Source organism: Dendropsophus ebraccatus, chromosome 1 (assembly GCF_027789765.1).
Source record: "Dendropsophus ebraccatus isolate aDenEbr1 chromosome 1, aDenEbr1.pat, whole genome shotgun sequence".
Classification (NCBI taxonomy): domain Eukaryota; kingdom Metazoa; phylum Chordata; class Amphibia; order Anura; family Hylidae; genus Dendropsophus; species Dendropsophus ebraccatus.
In genome coordinates this window covers 5,119,412-5,138,076 of record NC_091454.1, presented here as the reverse complement: position 1 = coordinate 5,138,076, position 18,665 = coordinate 5,119,412, and the positions used below count along the sequence as shown (strand labels likewise).

The window sequence follows — 18,665 nt, the reverse complement described above, 5'->3', positions numbered from 1 at the left end:
AGCTTGTAGATACAGGATGGACCTGCAGATCCCCATAATGCAGTAGCATAGTACAACAGGTTAGAATAGAGAAGCAGAGCTGCTGTCAGAGGTCTGTGTGGTCACATGACAGCAATGGGGAAGGGGGTGTGTGTTCAGCATTGACCAATCAGGAAGTGAGAATCACAGAGCTGTGCAGGAGGACAGTGAAAGAAACCTCTCTACACAGCAATGTGAATGGCTGAGTGTAAGTGCAGGCACATTATAGCAGCAGTGTGTATAGCTGAGTGTGAGTGCAGGCACATTATAGCAGCAGTGTGTATAGCTGAGTGTGAGTTAAGGCACATTATAGCAGCAGTGTGTATAGCTGAGTGCGAGTGCAGGCACATTATAGCTGCCGTGTGTATAGCTGAGTGTGAGTAAAGGCACATTATAGCCGCCGTGTGTATAGCAGAGTGTGAGTACAGGCACATTATAGCAGCAGTGTGTATAGCGGAGTGTGAGTGCAGGCACATTATAGCAGCAGTGTGTATAGCAGTGGTGTGTATACCTGAGTGTGAGTACAGGCACATTATAGCAGCAGTGTGTATACCTGAGTGTGAGTACAGGCACATTATAGCAGCAGTGTGTATACCTGAGTGTGAGTACAGGCACATTATAGCAGCAGTGTGTATACCTGAGTGTGAGTACAGGCACATTATAGCAGCAGTGTGTATACCTGAGTGTGAGTACAGGCACATTATAGCAGCAGTGTGTATACCTGAGTGTGAGTACAGGCACATTATAGCAGCAGTGTGTATACCTGAGTGTGAGTACAGGCACATTATAGCAGCAGTGTGTATACCTGAGTGTGAGTACAGGCACATTATAGCAGCAGTGTGTATACCTGAGTGTAAGTTCAGTAATGGAGAGAATGGGAAACAGGGCTGAGAAAGGGCTGTCAGAGACTGTAGGAAGCATGAAGGAATGAGCAGGGCAGATGTGGGCACAATATAGCAGCACTCTCTGTCCCCGGGAGAGAGGGGTTATTATAGCTATGAAGAGATTACCTCCACAGTCCTGTCCCCTGATGTAAGCCCCAGCCTGAAGTGCATCTGCTATGATTTGGAAGTTGAGGGAGACTTCCTGGGTCAGAGTACAGGGCTGTAGACCCCACTATGCAGACCATGCCCCTCCTTAGCTCCCCCTCCCACCCAGCACAGGGAGCTCTTACACCAAAGCAATGCTCTTACACCAAGTCACTATTTTGAAAACCTGTGAGCTCTTCTTGCAAAACCCTCTTAATCCAAGTTACTCTTAAACCAAGGTACCACTGTATATATTAACTCACACATAGATAAATATATAAACTCGCACATACATAAATATATAAACTCACACATGCATAGATAGTTTCTGTTTTGCCGCCTCAGTCCATTACTTTGTGTTTTTTATATGCAGAGTTGCCAATGATATATAATTCTACTAAACAATGACAAAACATTATAACAATATCATTATATAATATACTGACACGTTCTAACAGGCCAGCCAGTGTTATAATTGTCACTCACCTCCAAAGGACTAAAGTTGGCAACACTGCGCACCTCATATAAAGACCAAGGCCGGACAGACATAGCCGTTGCCAATGGCAACCTATCTCATCCCTGCTTTCACCTTTTTAATACGCAGACAAGATTATAAGGTATGATCTGATTGGTTGCTATGGGCCAAGATAGAAGACATCAGTGATTTTGGTTGCTTTGGGCCTGTATTAGTCTTATATTGTCCAGCTGCTATATAAGCAAGGATCTGATTGGTTGCTATGGGCCTGTAGCTATATTGTTCAGTTGGTATATAAACAGGGATCTGATTGGTTGCTGTGGGCCTGTAGCAGTTATATTGTCCAGCTGGTATATAAGCAGGGATCTGATTGGCTGCTTTCTGCCTTGGTTTTATATGTGATTTTTATATCGGTAAGCAGTCAGGTCTATAAAGCCCCATGTGCTGCTCCTGGCACCTGATAGATGCTGCCTCCCGCCATGTCTTTAGCATACACAGTGCAGCTGATATAGGAGTATATACACACATTGTGGCCTCTGTCAGGTATCGGGGGCGGCCTGCGCGGCTCCATTGACCGGGCGCTTCTCTATAAGCTTTTGTGCTGCCAGGGAGACGTGGTAGATTATATATTACTGTTTGTACGTTATATTGTTGTGAAACTACAACTCCAAGCATGTCGGGACAGGTCGCCTGGTTAGGCATGCTGGGACTTATAGTTTTACAACAGCTGCTGATCTGTAGGACATTAGTGATCTAGTCCCAGAGTCGTCCTCTTATGTCACCCAGCTTTCCCAGACTCCTGGTATGCCCAGTTATACAGTGATACGCCCTAATGGCGGCCATATTGGATGCTACCCAGCATTCCCCTATACCGATAGAACATGGACAACATAGGACGGCTGGTGTGGTCTGACAGGTTTCCCATAATCCTCTGTAACTCTCCCTGGCAGCCAATGACGTTGCTTGTATTTAGTTTGTTTTCTCATCATTATTGTTTAATTATCGTTTCCTGGATTAATTTTCATTTGCTTTAACTTTGATTAATTTGCTTGGTTTCCCTCCCCCATCCGTGCGGTTTGTGTTGTCTCAGTCGGTCTATGTCCCCCACGCTCTGGCGTTCAGACGATCGTATTCATCAAAGGTAGTGACATCATTCTGCTGCTCATCTGTCTCCTCTGTCCCTAACTGGTTAATCCTATCCTGCTTCTTGGGGTCACCTCCCCCCTTTATTCCTGCATGATGGTGTCATCCTTCCCAAAGTCATGTATGCTGTAGACACCAAGGTGAGGCGGCCATAGTGGAATGGGCAGGGAGGGGGCGGGGGTGGAGTAGTTGAGAGGTGTTGGTGTTGTAGCCTCCTCTTCTTGGAGCCTGGGATCTTGTCGCTGGGGGTCTCACATCTTCTCCTTCCTTCAGAAAACCTACACGGACGAAGAGCTGAGCGCAAAGCTCACCAAGAGGGTGCAAAAGGCCGCCCGGAGACAAGCGAAACAGGAGGAGCTAAAGAGGCTGCACCGAGCACAGGTGGGTGACCCCCCCAGAGTATGCCCCCTAGAGGTGACCCCCCCAGAGTATGCCCCCTAGAGGTGACCCCCCCAGAGTATGCCCCCTAGAGGTGACCCCCCCCAGAGTATGCCCCCTAGAGGTGACCCCCCCAGAGTATGCCCCCTAGAGGTGACCCCCCCAGAGTATGCCCCCTAGAGGTGACCCCCCCAGAGTATGCCCCCTAGAGGTGACCCCCCCAGAGTATGCCCCCTAGAGGTGACCCCCCCAGAGTATGCCCCCTAGAGGTGACCCCCCCAGAGTATGCCCCCTAGAGGTGACCCCCCCAGAGTATGCCCCCTAGAGGTGACCCCCCCAGAGGATGCCCCCTAGAGGTGACCCCCCCAGAGGATGCCCCCTAGAGGTGACCCCCCCAGAGGATGCCCCCTAGAGGTGACCCCCCCAGAGGATGCCCCCTAGAGGTGACCCCCCCAGAGGATGCCCCCTAGAGGTGACCCCCCCAGAGGATGCCCCCTAGAGGTGACCCCCCCAGAGGATGCCCCCTAGAGGTGACCCCCCCAGAGGATGCCCCCTAGAGGTGACCCCCCCAGAGGATGCCCCCTAGAGGTGACCCCCCCAGAGGATGCCCCCTAGAGGTGACCCCCCCAGAGGATGCCCCCTAGAGGTGACCCCCCCAGAGGATGCCCCCTAGAGGTGACCCCCCCAGAGGATGCCCCCTAGAGGTGACCCCCCCAGAGGATGCCCCCTAGAGGTGACCCCCCCCCCAGAGGATGCCCCCTAGAGGTGACCCCCCCCCCAGAGTATGCCCCCTAGAGGTGACCCCCCCCCCAGAGGATGCCCCCTAGAGGTGACCCCCCCCCCCCCCAGAGGATGCCCCCTAGAGGTGACCCCCCCCCCCCCCAGAGGATGCCCCCTAGAGGTGACCCCCCCCCCCCCCAGAGGATGCCCCCTAGAGGTGACCCCCCCCCAGAGGTTGCCCCCTAGAGGTGACCCCCCCCCCCCCCAGAGGATGCCCCCTAGAGGTGACCCCCCCCCCCCCCCCCCCAGAGGATGCCCCCTAGAGGTGACCCCCCCCCCCCCCAGAGGATGCCCCCTAGAGGTGACCCCCCCCCCAGAGGATGTCCTCTAGAAGTGCCGCCCCCCCCCCCCCCGGACTACGCACCACTAGAGGGTGACCCCCCAGTGTATGCCCCCTAAAGGGTGACAGCCCACCTGGATTATGCTCCCTAGAGGCACACCCCCGGTAGACGACGCCTCCTGCACGGATTGTTCCCTTACATTGTAACAAATCCTCAGCTTTGTGTCACATTAAGTCAGGCCGAAGCATCACTGTATCCCTGACCATGTTATGTCACCTGCAGATAATTCAGCGTCAGCTGGAACAGGTGGAGGAGAAGCAGCGTCAGCTGGAGGAGCGGGGTGTGGCGGTGGAGAAGGCGCTGCGCGGAGAAGCCGGTAATGTCCTATACATCTGTTACGGTATATAATGTCAGACACTGCAGCGCCCCATGTACACAGCGCAGATATAGTGTGTATACTAACCACAGTATTGTCATCCCTTCCGGACAGCATCACCCCGGCGCTTGTTCGTTCCGGCTAATCTCCTCCATCTTTACATCTTACAGATCATCGGTGTTGTCCATGTATAATAATGTATATTCACTCTCCTCAGTTCTGAGAATCCCTGGTGTGAACACTGATATAGTAAGATGTAGCGTCCTTTGTGCCCCACACACAGCAGCTGGCAGACGGAAGAGATAGGGCGACCTATGACCTCCAAGAACCCATCATGTCCCAGTAATCGGGGGGCTAATACTGCTTACCTAATCGCTAACCTGCGTATCTTTATACTATGTGTCTCACCCAGTGTGTTACATGTTTCACCAATGTCAGGTTCGTGTTTCACAGTCAGGACTGCAGATACACAGGGCGGCCTCCGAGTGGCGCTGCAGCACATCCAGCTGCGCCTGTTCCGTCATCCTGTGGAGCATCCTTACACAATCGGCTCTTGGGTTAATGGATTCCTGTGGTGGGAGGTGGATCTCCTCTAATAAACCCTTTTATCCATCATGTACGATTATGTCCTGGAATATAGAGTGGGCTGTGTACACATCGGTTATGGCTATTACCATAGCGGATATTAGCGGCTACTGCTTTCAGTGGCCAAGATGGGAAATAACTCTAATAACGGCTGTGGTCAGTAGTGGCTGCACTATCCAGGGGGCTACACGGGCGGAGGGGGCGAGACCGTTCCTAGGCAGGGGGCCAGGCGGGCCGGCGCTCCTAGGCAGGGGGCCAGGCGGGCCGGCGCTCCTAGGCAGGGGGCCAGGCGGGCCGGCGCTCCTAGGCAGGGGGAGAGGTGTATGACTGTTTTGTAGACGCCTCATGCTCCTGTATAGTGTGTTATAGAGGGGTATATAGCCCAGTCCTTCTTGCTCCCAGGCCACAGCGTCTCCTCTTTACTTCTGTTTGTGAATAATTGTTGTAATTTCTCAACTCTGTGACTTTCAGATTTTGTTTTTTTTTGTCCTTTATAAACATGTAACCCGACTCCTCCATGATGGTCACATCACTAGGATTCCCAGAGACATATGCTCTGTGCTTCTCATACAAAGCTCCAGATCCTCCACTACATACAGATTTATAGCAGAGATGCTGCATAGAGAGATATTGCAGAGCTGAGTGTGCACTGCATAGAGAGATATTGCAGAGCCGAGTGTGCGCTGCATAGAGAGATATTGTAGAGCCGAGTGTGCGCTGCATAGAGAGATATTGCAGAGCCGAGTGTGCGCTGCATAGAAAGATATTGCAGAGCCGAGTGTGCGCTGCATAGAGAGATATTGCAGAGCCGAGTGTGCGCTGCATAGAGAGATATTGCAGAGCCGAGTGTGTGCTGTATGGATATCTACCCAGCAGCTCCTATAGTGATGGATTTGGAGCTTTGGGATAAGAAGCTGAAGCTATAAAGAATCAGGACTCTGCAGGATATACATTATACCTCCATATGTTATAATATACACAGTGACTGTGGGGTTACAGTATAGTACCAGGGGGTCCCGGTGCTAGGTGTGCGCCCCCCGCTGCAGTGTTTCCATCTGTACTGTCTGCACATTGTGATGCATGATGATGTCCTCTGCCTCTTCTGTCTCTTCTATTCTTCATCTTCTCGGCCTCCGATCACACTGCTCTCCTGGACTTCCCTGTAATTACTATAGGGAACTATAACCAGAGCTCTGCTACATCATCCCTGTGTCCCCCAACTCCCATAAACCTCCATTGCGGCCTTTACCGGCCTTATACTGCCCTCACCAGCCTCACATCCATCCTGCCCTCGCCTGCCTCACCCTGACGCTCTTTCCTGCCCTCACCAACCTCACCCTGATCCTCCATCCTGCCCTCACCAACCTCACCCTGATCCTCCATCCTGCCCTCACCAGCGTCATCCTGACCCTCTATCCTGTCTTCACCAATCTCACCCTGACCCCCTCCGTCCTGCCCTTGCCAGCCTCACCCTGACCCTCTGACCTGCCCTTGCCTACCTCACCCTCCCTCCTGCCCTTGCCAGCCTCACCCTGACCCTCCCTCCTGCCCTCACCCTGACCCTCCATCTTTCCCTCGCCAGCCTCACCCTGACCCTCCCTCCTGCCCGCGCCAGCCTCACCCTCCCTCCAGCTATCACTGACCTCCCTATTGCTGGTACCTCTCACACAGCTGTCCCTGCTCTCACACCTTCAGCTGCCATCTTTGTCTGTCACTACATTAACCATCTCCTCTCACTTTCTCTGTCTCTTTCTCTCTCTGTCTTTCTGTCGCCTTCTGTGTTGTCAATGCAATAACTCTCTTCACAATTCCTTATTGTAGACTATTGGGGAGAGTCTTATTACAGTGACCTCATCGATTTGCACCTGGGTGGTATGTATGCCCAATCACCCCCGATACTAACCTGCGCCCCCTCCTTTTATACCTCCCCGACCCCTGACCCTAGACTTCCTCCCCCGGCTCCTAAACCCCGAAACACCAAGAAGAAACGCTAGCAAAGCAGCATCCGGTGTAATAACCTGCTCTAATGTCCTGGTGTATCTAAGCCTATCACATGTGATACTCCCCACTGAGCTGTGTATCTATGACAGTCGTGTCTAATACCACTGATATGTGTATCTAAGCCAGTCATATAATACTGTCTGCTGAGCTGTGTGCTGAGCTGTGTATCTAAGACAGTCGTGTGTAATACTCACCACTGATCTGTGTATCTAAGCCAGTCATGTATAATACTGTCTGCTGAGCTGTGTATCTAAGACAGTCGTGTGTAATACTCACCACTGATCTGTGTATCTAAGCCAGTCATGTATATTACTGTCTGCTGAGCTGTGTATCTAAGACAGTCGTGTGTAATACTCACCACTGATCTGTGTATCTAAGCCAGTCATGTATATTACTGTCTGCTGAGCTGTGTATCTAAGACAGTCGTGTGTAATACTCACCACTGATCTGTGTATCTAAGCCAGTCATGTATAATACTGTCTGCTGAGCTGTCTATCTATGACAATCACAAGAAATATCTGAGTATCTAAACTTGTATATAATACTGTCTTCACGGCTGGTGTATCTAATCCTATCATGTGTCATGCTGTCTGTTACAGTGTACCTAAGGTTATTTTGTTTAATAGTGTTTGCTCAGCAGGTGTATCTAAGCCTAACATGTGGTGTATCTAAGCCTAACATGTGGTGTGTCTATTGAGTGAGAAGTAATATAAAGTCTATAGGACCTTTCCCTTGTCAGGACTTGTGATGGGTCCGAGGGGGCTCAGACTCCATCATTACAGAGATCTGGGAGAAGTCACCTACACACGTCCTGTGAATGTCTGTGGCCTGCCATAAGGACAGGTCAGAGGAGACACACGAGAGCTGCTCCTCACTGATAATTGTGACCCTCACACCTGTCCGCTGGCATCTGTGGGCGCCGTCCAGTTCCCATATACACTCAGCGGCCACTTTATTAGGTACACCATGCTAGTAACGGGTTGGACCCCCTTTTGCCTTCAGAACTGCCTCAATTCTTGGTGGCATAGATACAACAAGGTGCTGGAAGCTTCCTCAGAGATTTTGGTCCATAGTGACGTGATGACATCACACAGTTGCCGCAGATTTGTCGGCTGCACATCCATGATGCCAATCTCCCGTTCCACCACATCCCAAAGATGCTCTATTGGATTGAGATCTGGTGACTGTGGAGGCCATTGGAGTACAGTGACCTCATTGTCATGTTCAAGAAACCAGTCTGAGATGATTCTAGCTTTATGACATGGCGCATTATCCTGCTGAAAGTAGCCATCAGATGTTGGGTCCATTGTGGTCATAAAGGGATGGACATGGTCAGCAACAATACTCAGGTAGGCTGTGGCGTTGCAACCATGCTCAATTGGTACCAAGGGGCCCAAAGAGTGCCAAGAAAATATTCCCCACACCATGACACCACCACCAGCCTGAACCGTTGATACAAGGCAGGATGGATCCATGCTTTCATGTTGTTGACTCCAAATTCTGACCCTACCATCCGAATGTCGCAGCAGAAATCGAGACTCATCAGACCAGGCAACGTTTTTCCAATCTTCTACTGTCCAATTTCAATGAGCTTGTGCAAATTGTAGCCTCAGTTTCCTGTTCTTAGCTGAGCGGAGTGGCACCCGGTGTGGTCTTCTGCTGCTGTAGCCCATCTGCCTCAAAGTTGGCCGTACTGTGCGCTCAGAGATGCTCTTCGGCCTACCTTGGCTGTAACGGTTGGCTATTTGAGTCACTGTTGCCTTTCTATCAGCTGGAACCAGTCTGCCCATTCTCCTCTGACCTCTGGCATCAACAAGGCATTTCAGCCCACAGAACTGCCGCTCACTGGATGTTTTTTCTTTTTCGGACCATTCTCTGTAAACCCTACAGATGGTTGTGCGTGAAAATCCCAGTAGATCAGCAGTTTCTGAAATACTGAGACCAGCCCTTCTGGCACCAACAACCATGCCACGTTCAAAGGCCTCAAATCACCTTTCTTCCCCATACTGATGCTCGGTTTGAACTGCAGGAGATTGTCTTGACCATGTCTACATGCCTAAATGCACTGAGTTGCCGCCATGTGATTGGCTGATTAGAAATTAAGTGGTAACGTGCAGTTGGACAGGTGTACCTAATAAAGTGGCCGGTGAGTGTAATTGTCTTGGGATGATCCCCAGCTCCTGGTAATACATTGTTGATGATCTATTTGTATGGACTGTCATCATCATGACCGCATAGTGTTACCACCCAGGCCTATTGCTTTATATTGTGGCTACACCACAGATATCTCCTCATGGATGTGGGGGGTTGTAGTGTCACTGTAATAACGTGATTCCTGATCCCGAGCTCCATGGTTGCTGAGACTGTGGATGTCGCACTATGTGAGCTGTGGATAGAGTATGTCCCATCTATATAGAGCGGCCTATACACATATATGTATCATTACTGCTTTCCTCCCCCGCTGAGGTCAGTGCTGCTACAGGACGTGTACATAGGGATCAATCCTCCAAATCCTCCGCACTGAAATAGTGTTATAATTCTGCTACCAGCGGCCACCACCAGGGGGAGCCCAGGAGCTTACTGATCCCCAGGTTATAGTCTATTGCCCATCGACAGGATCTGGGTCAGTGTGTGTGTGTGTACATATGAGGGACCCCTTTGCTTATGATGAGGGGTCCCTGTGGTCGGCCCCCACCCATCAGATTCTGTGGATGGTTATAATCTTTATAGTATCAGTACACGATAGGCACTTCATATAACTGCTGAGGGTTTGGCGTTGTGTATCAGAGCTGTGTTATCCAGCCAGGTTCATAATATCTGGTACGTGGCGGCCATGTTGTCTTCATACCGGGATTCTAGAACTGACGGAGCGGCTGACAACACCCTGGTCTCTGCGGAGGGAAATGTTCAGAAAACAAAAAATCTTAAAAATTTTGATTTTCTATATATTTTTTTTTCTCTAAACCCCAAATCCTCACAGTGACCCCGAGGTGTTGGGTGTTCAGGCCGTCATACCCTGGGCAGCCTGTAGGTGTCACTGCTTGGCCAGTGAAGATGTGTATAGACTTGTGAGTGTGAGGGGCTAACTAGAGGCAGACCTGCCCCCCTTTCCCCCCAGCAGGGAGTAACTAGAGGCAGACCTGCACCTGCAGGGAGCAACTAGAGGAAGATATGCCCCTGCCTCGCCCTGCAGGGGGTAACTAATATAGACCTGCCTCAGCCTACCCAAGCAGGGGGTAATTGGCGGGTGCGGTATGTTGTGACCCGCTGCGGGGTCTGTTTTCCTACGTTTTCTTCTTGCTGTTTCCTGCTCTCACTTTCTTTGTACTCTCTGCTTTCTCCCTGTCTTGTCCGTCCCCCTCCCCCCCCCCCCCCATCCCCCACTGCCGCTCTCTGTTTCTGCCTCCACCATCTATTTGCCCCATATGTCATTCTCTCAAGTTGATCCCATTGTGGGGACTCCACGCCGCAGACCTATCTCCTTCTGCCCCTGCTGTGTCCACGAAGGTAACGTAGCTTTATACCCTGTCACATCCCCACCAGCTGTACAATTCATCAATGTGACCGGCATCCCCATCCCCCGACCCATTGCCTGCCCGGCTGCTGCCACACTGCATGACGCATCATCTGCTTGGACCCTTCCATATTGTCCAGCCGGGGGTCTCCTCCGCTTCTCTGTGCTGTCGCTTTGTCTTTGCTGTGGACTTGCTGCCTCCTTGAGGTTGTCCTACACCTCCATATATCCTAGAAGAGAGGGGAGAGGCCTCAGGGTCTCATAGTGGAGAGAAGTTACCAAGAGCGTCTCCATCCCTGGAGGACCTGACCTGTCCTGCATTACACACACAGCCCACCAATAGGAATAGAGGCTGTGTAATGCTGAGGTTCTCCTGGTGGTGGCGCCGCAGGGAGATGAGCACTTACCGCCAGGTTTACTCACAGATTACAGCCGATCACTGTGGGTCCTGGCTGGGGGACACTTACTGATCATCTGAAGAGGACGACTCTAGGGTCTTGTGTGGTTTCCAGCCATTGGCGGTGGGATACTTTCCTGTCTGCGGGTAATGGACAGTGATCAGCATTGTAAGATGGTATCTCAGTTGGATGGTCCTGTATGGAGGAGAGGAAGCCGGCGCCAGACTCCTGGTGATCGCTTGTCACCCCGAATACAAAGGATCGGACCACAGCTCCAGGACCCCCCAAATCATACACATATCCCCCATCACTGGTAGATTCAGGAGCCCCACAGTCATACACACATGGTGGAGTCATTGAGGCCTCCTGATGCCGGTTAAATAGGAGACAGGAGCCCCGCAGGCCCGATGTGTCCTGCCCTCTGTTCTGCAGTGTGGATACAGCTGAGTGTCGCCCCCTGCAGTGCGCTCCTGGTATAGTCAGCGAGGCCTCCAGATGCCGGTTGGATAGGAGACAGTAGCCCCGCAGGCTGTTCAGTGTGGATTCAGATGAGTGTCGCCCCCTGCTGTCTGCTCGCCTGTGACCGCCCCCCCCATGTTTGGCTTCATGTTTCTTTTGCTCCATCACACGTCTCCTCCTGTCTCTGACCCCCGGTGATAACACTCAGTATCTATTACAGGGATGGGCAAGAAGGACGACCCCAAACTGATGCAGGAATGGTTCCGGCTGGTGCAGGAGAAGAACGCGCTGGTGCGATACGAGTCCGAGCTCATGATATTGTAAGTGCTCGGATGTAAGCCTGTGGTGTGGTGGTATCTGATGATACGTTGTATCTAAGCCGGTCATGTGTGATACTGTCTGCTGAGCTGATGTATCTAGTGCTATGATGTGTGTGACTGTCTGCTGAGCTGTGTATCTAAGCTGATCTTGTGTGATACTGTCTGCTAAAGTGTGTAGCTAAGCCTGTCATGCATGTTGCTGTCTGCTGATCTCTATCTAATTCCATCAAATTCCATCTCACTGTATGTAATCTTCACGTGTGGCTCTGTTGGCTGAGCCATGTATCTACTCCTAACGCTGGGCCTGTAATAGACTATGATGGCTGGCTTAGATACCTGCCTGGTTGTGTCTCCTCAGTGCCCGGGAGCTGGAGCTAGAGGATCGGCAGAGCCGCCTACAGCAGGAGCTGCGGGAGAGGATGGCCGTGGAGGGTGAGTCATAAGCTGTAGTCATATATAGTGATTATATCCAGCCACGCCCACTGCTGACCCCCCCCCCTCCCTTATCTGTCAGTGATGTCACAAGCTATAGTGATTATATGCAGCCACACCCACTACTGATCCCCCGCCCCTTCCCTATCTGTCAGTGGTATCACAAGTTGTAGTGATATATAGTGATTATATCTAGCCACGCCCACTACAGATCCCCCGCCTCTTCCTTATCTGTCAGTGTTATCACAAGCTATAGTGATATATAATGATTATATCCACCACGCCCACTACAGATCCCCCCCGCCCCATCCTTATCTTTCCGTGATGTCAAAAGCTATAGTGATTATATCCAGCCACGCCCACTACTGATCCCCCGCCCCTTCCCTATCTGTCAGAGGTATCACAAGCTGTAGTGATATATAGTGATTATATCCAGCCACGCCCACTGCTGATCGCCTGTCCCTCTCTGATCTGTCCCAATGTCCCAAACAGGAGTGATTATAACCAGCCATGATCACTGCTGATTGGATTATAGGCGGAGCCTAGAGTGTGATGGCCATACCCCTTCTCATAGTCCAGTCTTCTTCCCATTGCCTTCTCCGTACATGTGTGTTTCTAGTAATCCAGACCCAAACCCTGGACGTGTATGACCCCTGGGCTTCACCCTTCACCCTGTGACCTAGAGTGACCCCGGAGATGACCACACTTGTGTTTCTCACCCCATAGATCAGCTGAAAAGCGAGCAGGAGCTGTCAGATGAGAAGCGGATCCTGAACGAGATGCTGGACGTGGTGGAGCAGCGGGATGCACTGGTGGCACTGTTGGAGGAGCAGAGACTGCGCGAGAAGGAGGAGGATAAGGACTTGGAGGAAGTGATGTTATCAAAAGGCTATAACCTAAACTGGTCCTGAGGCTGGTGACCCCTCTGACACGTCTGGTGACCCCTGGTTGTGATGGGGTGCTTTGTCTTATACATGGGGGTGAGCACACAGCTGCCTAGTCCCTCCCATGGAGATGTTACATGACCTTTAACCCTTGCACAGCACTTTAGAGTGCGTTGCCGCAGAGAACTAAGGCGGTTCTTGTCATTCTAAGAGACTTTTTTTTTTTTTCGGTCTACAGTCCGTCACTGAGAAGGAGTCCAGAGCTGCAGTCTCTTCAGGTTTACAATACGCTGCCATGTAGAGTGGTGCCGAGCGCGGGCCACATGCTACTCCCCCACCGCTGACAGCGGAGAATCTATTGCTCACGCACAGTTGGGGTATTTGGCCACCAGGTGGCTCCTCAGTTATGTTTTCCGGCTCCTTCGTTCTCTATAGAAGATTTGAAAGGATTGTCGCGTGTTTTAATGTTTTGTTTTAAGACAGATTGGAAGTCAACGGGAAAGCGATCCCTCCCCCGATCTCCACGAGCATCTGAAGACCCCTCCCCTGATCACTACGACCCCGGTCTCACAGATAAGCCATTGTATCCTGCGCTATGGACACCGGAATAAGTTTTTACGCCTCAGTGTTTTCTTAAAGGGTCTTCCGTCACAGCGCTGCATGGGGCGGTTGTTTTTTAGCCATGCTTTTTATTTCATCCTCCAAAGGTTTTCTTTTTAATATTCCTTCCCTGACACTTCGGTGACATTGGGTCTCGTGTAATTAGATCGGGTTGTGCGCTTGTGGCTGATTTCACCTTTTTAAGTGCTGACATCTGATTGGTCGCCACTAGTCTGTCCCAGCCAATGCTAATTGTCATTGCTGGGCGTGTCCCAACGTCGATGTTTCCTATTGGTCGGTTTAAATGTGGCAACAAGAGCAATAGAGCCATGAGTCTTGTTCTTAAAGGGGTGGATCGTGTTGCGTTTTTATTTTTTTTTTTTTAACGATTTACCAATAAGCCTGCTGCATTGTATGATACAACTGAATGTCTTCACGTTTCTGAGGCCTCGACACCTTTATACTATGTTACATAGCGAATATTAATTGTGCCGCGGATGTTTGTCCAGATGACCTGCTGTCTTTGTACAATGCATCAGTGGTTTTTGTGTTTTCAGGCGCAATAACAGTCATCACTGATCACTGCCACCATCGCAAAGCTTCCCGACAAAGTAGTATCTATAGAGAGCAAGAAGGAGATGGCAGAGGACTAATGGCGGCTCATGTAACATCACTGGTTCTGTATGTAATGGTAATGATGAGATCTCTTAAAGGGGAAGTCCTTCTCTTAAGGCCTGATAAGACTAAAGCAATCGAGCAGTGGCTCAACACATAAGTGTTCCAGAGCTCTGTAATCAGGTGGAGAGGGCTGCATAGCGCTATGTGTAATAGGGGTGTAAGTGTATGGGAAGAGGGACACATTTAAGGGGTTATTAGATTAGAGGAACAGTACCGCCCCTCTCCTCAATTTGTCTGTGGTGCTGTTTCTGAAACAAAGCAGCCATGTTTTTCTAAGTCCAGACACCCCCCCTTTAAGCCCGTCAGCCTGTGTAGAAGGCTGTTAGATATGGGAATGGGGAACATGTGGCCCTCCAGCTGTTACAGATCTACAATTCCAATCATGTCTGGAGAGCTGAAGCTTTCGTATGATGGGAATTGTCGCTTCTTAACAGCTGAAGGGACGCAGGTTCCCATCCCTGCTTTAAAAGGACTTCTCCTTTAAGAGTTTTCTAGTTAGTTGGCAGCATCATAGGAAACTAGCCTTATAATAATGTGTTTTCCCAAGACCCATTGGCATCACAGTTTATGCTGTATGCTGAGATGGATTATTGTAATGAAAAACAAAACAAAGGTTAACCCCGCCTACAGGAAGTGTATAAGGTGACACCTACGACCTCCATAGTCTAATAATAAAGTAAGAAATAACGTAAGGGAGGAAGCCTTGTGATGCCAATTGGTCTCAGGCAAAACACATGAACATTATAATGGAAGCTTCCCTTATGTTCCATTGGCATCACAATGTATGGGGAATTAGCAAGTAGTATCCCCCCATTGGAGGGCTTCGATGCACGGCAGGACCAACCTAGCAAGGGTCGTCCATGCAGAATGAAGGACAAAAAGTCTATAGTGTTAAATAAAGGTGGAATGAGAAGACCAAGTGGCGGACTGGCAAATCTGTTCTAAGGGAACCAGACTACATTCTGCCCAACATGTGGTTACCGCTCTAGTGGAACCAGCCCTGGTAAAAGATCTGCTGAGGATAAGCCAGGTTGATACACTCCAATATTTAATGAGATATAGAAAGCTTAGAAGCTTTATTTTTTTTCCATGAAACAACACAAAGAGGTTTTCTTCTCTTCTACAGTCCTTGACTATTATCGTTTTGGAGATACCTCATGTGCCAAAGGGCCCAATGAACGACTTCTGAATAAAGCAGCCCCAAAACCCTCATGAACTTTTTTAACATACCCGAGGTGGAGTAATGAGATATTGAGCTCTCCTTTGGGATGTGCATCAACCTTTGTGGAATTAGATATTACTTCTCATTGGAGTGTCTGATGAACCTCAAAAAAAAGTCTTTATTGTGGAAGGAGCAGATTCCGATTATGTCCTCGTTGACTAACCATCTGAGTTGAAGGGATGCCCATGATGGAGTTCATATGAAACAAAAGAAGATTCTGAGTGTTAGCCAAAATCAACCAGTCGTCTTAAGTATGGGACAATCTATGCCCTGTAGTCTCAATATTAGCATAATGGCTGACTATTAGTGGCCTCCCAACTTCCAGGACGCCTATGACTACATGAAAATGGTGGCACCCAGGAGAGAGCAACAGCACCGTGCAGGAGGCCGACCTTATATACTTACTCTAGGAGGGGTTAACCTTTGTTTCTTTTCATAAAAATATTCCCTGGTTATAGGGGCGATAATACATTGCGATGGGACGTAAGGGAATCGCCCGCGTAGCTTCACTTCTGCTGATGTTTCTCCTTATCATGGAGGATATAATCCATTATACTCTGTGTATGACCTGAGGAGCCCCTCACTGCCATACACTGGGCATATAGCACAATAAGGCGTGTGCCAGGACTGGTGCCCTGTATAGCTGAGATTCCTAACGTGCAGTGATGAATTACAGATACCATGGCCGTCCTGCCATAATGCCTGCCTGGAATTGTACAATAACCAATAGAAGAGATGGGATTATGGATCCTGCCCTCTCTGCACCTTGATCATATACATCATCTTCTGCTATAGACTTGTCATACCACATTGGGAAGCCATGACACCTGCTGCTCTGCACGACCCCCAAGCGGCCCGGAGCTTCTGTTCACATTTGTCTTGTAGGGGGATGAGATGATGGTGGTGGTAGTGACCCATTTGGGTGCCCCTCTGCCTCGGTGCCCGGGTGGGTGTGGTCAGGCTCCTCTCCTTCCTGTAGCACAGTCACTGGGTGCTGTCTTATCGCCCTGAGAATTTGCGCAGACACTGTTATCACTTTGGTTTTTTTTTTTGTCAATTAACTTATTTTTTTAATACTTGAAAAAGTTTTGCTGTTTTATATATAAAGGTTCAGAAGCGATACCTCAGTCTCCTGTCTGATTTCCTGATACCACATTACAATATGGAAGGCCTGACTGTCCTAGTGTGAGTGATAGCTTCACTTCTGTCCCCATGACAACACTTCCTGTTTTACTTTTTCGGTGTAAATGACTTAACACGTAATAGGAGGTTGTATACAGATTGTAACTCTTATTTTATATCAAAAATACAGCACATAAACCGTCATAATAACCATAACAATAAATCATAAACAAATGAAATAACAGAAATACATAAAAGAAATATGAGCCTATTCCGGCATATACAGATCCTATACATATAACCCTGTCTAGTCTAGAATACCACACAGTCACATATATACACACATTATATACAGCCAAATACTCAGACATGTACATAATAAAATACAAAAAAAATAACCAACAGAATAAATAACAAAATCCAAATAAGCTAAATATTCTTCAGAACTGTCCAGCAATTTCCATAACCGACTACAGGAAGCAAAGACAGACATGAAAATAATAAAAAATAACCAAACAACTTTTTTTTTTTTTTTAAAGATCTATAATAAACAAAAACTATAAACCTCCACCTCCCCAATCCCTCTATACCTACATATGCAAAACATTAAGGGGATCCTGGGTAAATTTTAAGTGACAACCCAATCCCTTGATCCCCACCTGGGCAATCCTTGAGGGCCAATGGTTTCTGGAAATGGCTCAGTAAGACCCTCTTATCGAGGATTTTCCTTGGGAGAGTTCTCACCTCCCACATTCCCAGCCCCCACCGCCCGATGACCTTCAGAACCAGTGCAGCATAAGTTGGGAGATGCCCGTGTGGCGTGCGAAGATCCTTCACTTGACCGCCTATCTCCCATTCCTGGAAGAAAGGCTGAAACCATTTCCTGCAAGGGACTACCCACAGAGGAGCCCTCTCTTTCCAGAGGTTCGCAACATTGGTCTTTAAAAAGGTGTTCATTAAAAACACCACCGGGTTGACCATACCCATCCCGCCTAGTCTCCTCATGCGGTAAGTGACCTCCCTTTTAACTAGGTTAAGCCTGTTCCCCCACAACATTAGGAAGAACAGACCGTAGACCCGCGTCCAGAGGGGTTCCGGCAAAAGGCTCACACTGCCCAAGTAGATTAACAACAGGAGCAAGAAAGACTTGATCAAGAAGACCCTTTCCCTAAAGGTCAAAGACCAACCTTTCCACTGTTCCACTCTTTTGGAGACATCTTCCAGTCTGCTCTCCCGTGTGGGGTAATCCCCGGGACCAAATTCGATGCCCAGAATTTTTGCAGATTCTTGGGGCACAGGGAGGGTGTCCGGGAGACAAAACTAAGGGTCTTCCCCTCCCAACCAAAGACTTTTGCACTTGTCACGGTTGATTTTAGACCCAGATGCCTCAGAGTAGCAATCCACCTCAGACATCACCCACTCAGTCTCCCCCTAGGAGGATAGAAAAATGGAGACGTCATCGGCGTACGCCACTGCCCTCAAGGCAGAATCCGGCACCGCCAGGTCCATCCTCACCCCCGCCAACGGTCCACCCTCTATCCTTCAGAGGAAGGGGGTCGATGGCAAACCAATAAAGCAGAGGGTTTAAAGGACAGCCCTGACACACACCAGACTCCACCCCAAAAGGGCGGCCCACCCAACCGGTCACCAATGGAAAAGTCTCAGTTCCTGCGTACAATGTTGTCAGCCAATCCACGAACCCCCCTCAGCAGACCCTATTTCAAAAGAGTAGACCAGAGGTACTATTGATCAGCCCGATCAAAAGCCTTTGCTTGGTCCAAGGACAGTAGAAACCCCTTCCAGTGACCAGCCCTACCCTGCTCCACGGCCTCGCAGACACCAAGCACAGCACTAAAAGTGCTACGACCGGGAACAGAACAGTGCTGAGACCCCGGAAAGGAACTGGGGTGAACCTGTTGAATAGCACTTTTGCCAGGATCTTTCTGTCCACATTGAGAAGCGCTATGGGAC

General features: G+C 49.7%; 1 protein-coding gene across 16 annotated transcripts in view; it reads left to right on the top strand.

Annotated features, from left to right (window-relative positions):
• The window catches only part of MICAL3 (microtubule associated monooxygenase, calponin and LIM domain containing 3), an 80,499-nt gene extending 63,790 nt beyond the window's left edge, over positions 1–16,709 (top strand). For 11 of the 16 annotated variants that reach the window (XM_069964275.1, XM_069964375.1, XM_069964313.1 and 8 more), the window contains 7 exons: positions 2,612–2,662; positions 2,938–3,045; positions 4,386–4,479; positions 10,507–10,572; positions 11,657–11,756; positions 12,115–12,188; positions 12,915–16,709. In XM_069964275.1, coding sequence (XP_069820376.1) covers positions 2,612–2,662; positions 2,938–3,045; positions 4,386–4,479; positions 10,507–10,572; positions 11,657–11,756; positions 12,115–12,188; positions 12,915–13,099 — 678 coding nt within the window. In that variant the 3' untranslated portion in view covers positions 13,100–16,709. Of the gene's footprint in view, positions 1–2,611; positions 2,663–2,937; positions 3,046–4,385; positions 4,480–6,885; positions 6,937–10,506; positions 10,573–11,656; positions 11,757–12,114; positions 12,189–12,914 lie in introns of all 16 variants that reach the window. The other 5 variants (XM_069964382.1, XM_069964283.1, XM_069964320.1 and 2 more) reach the window with 5 other exon arrangements.
• Positions 16,710–18,665: the final 1,956 nt, after the last annotated feature.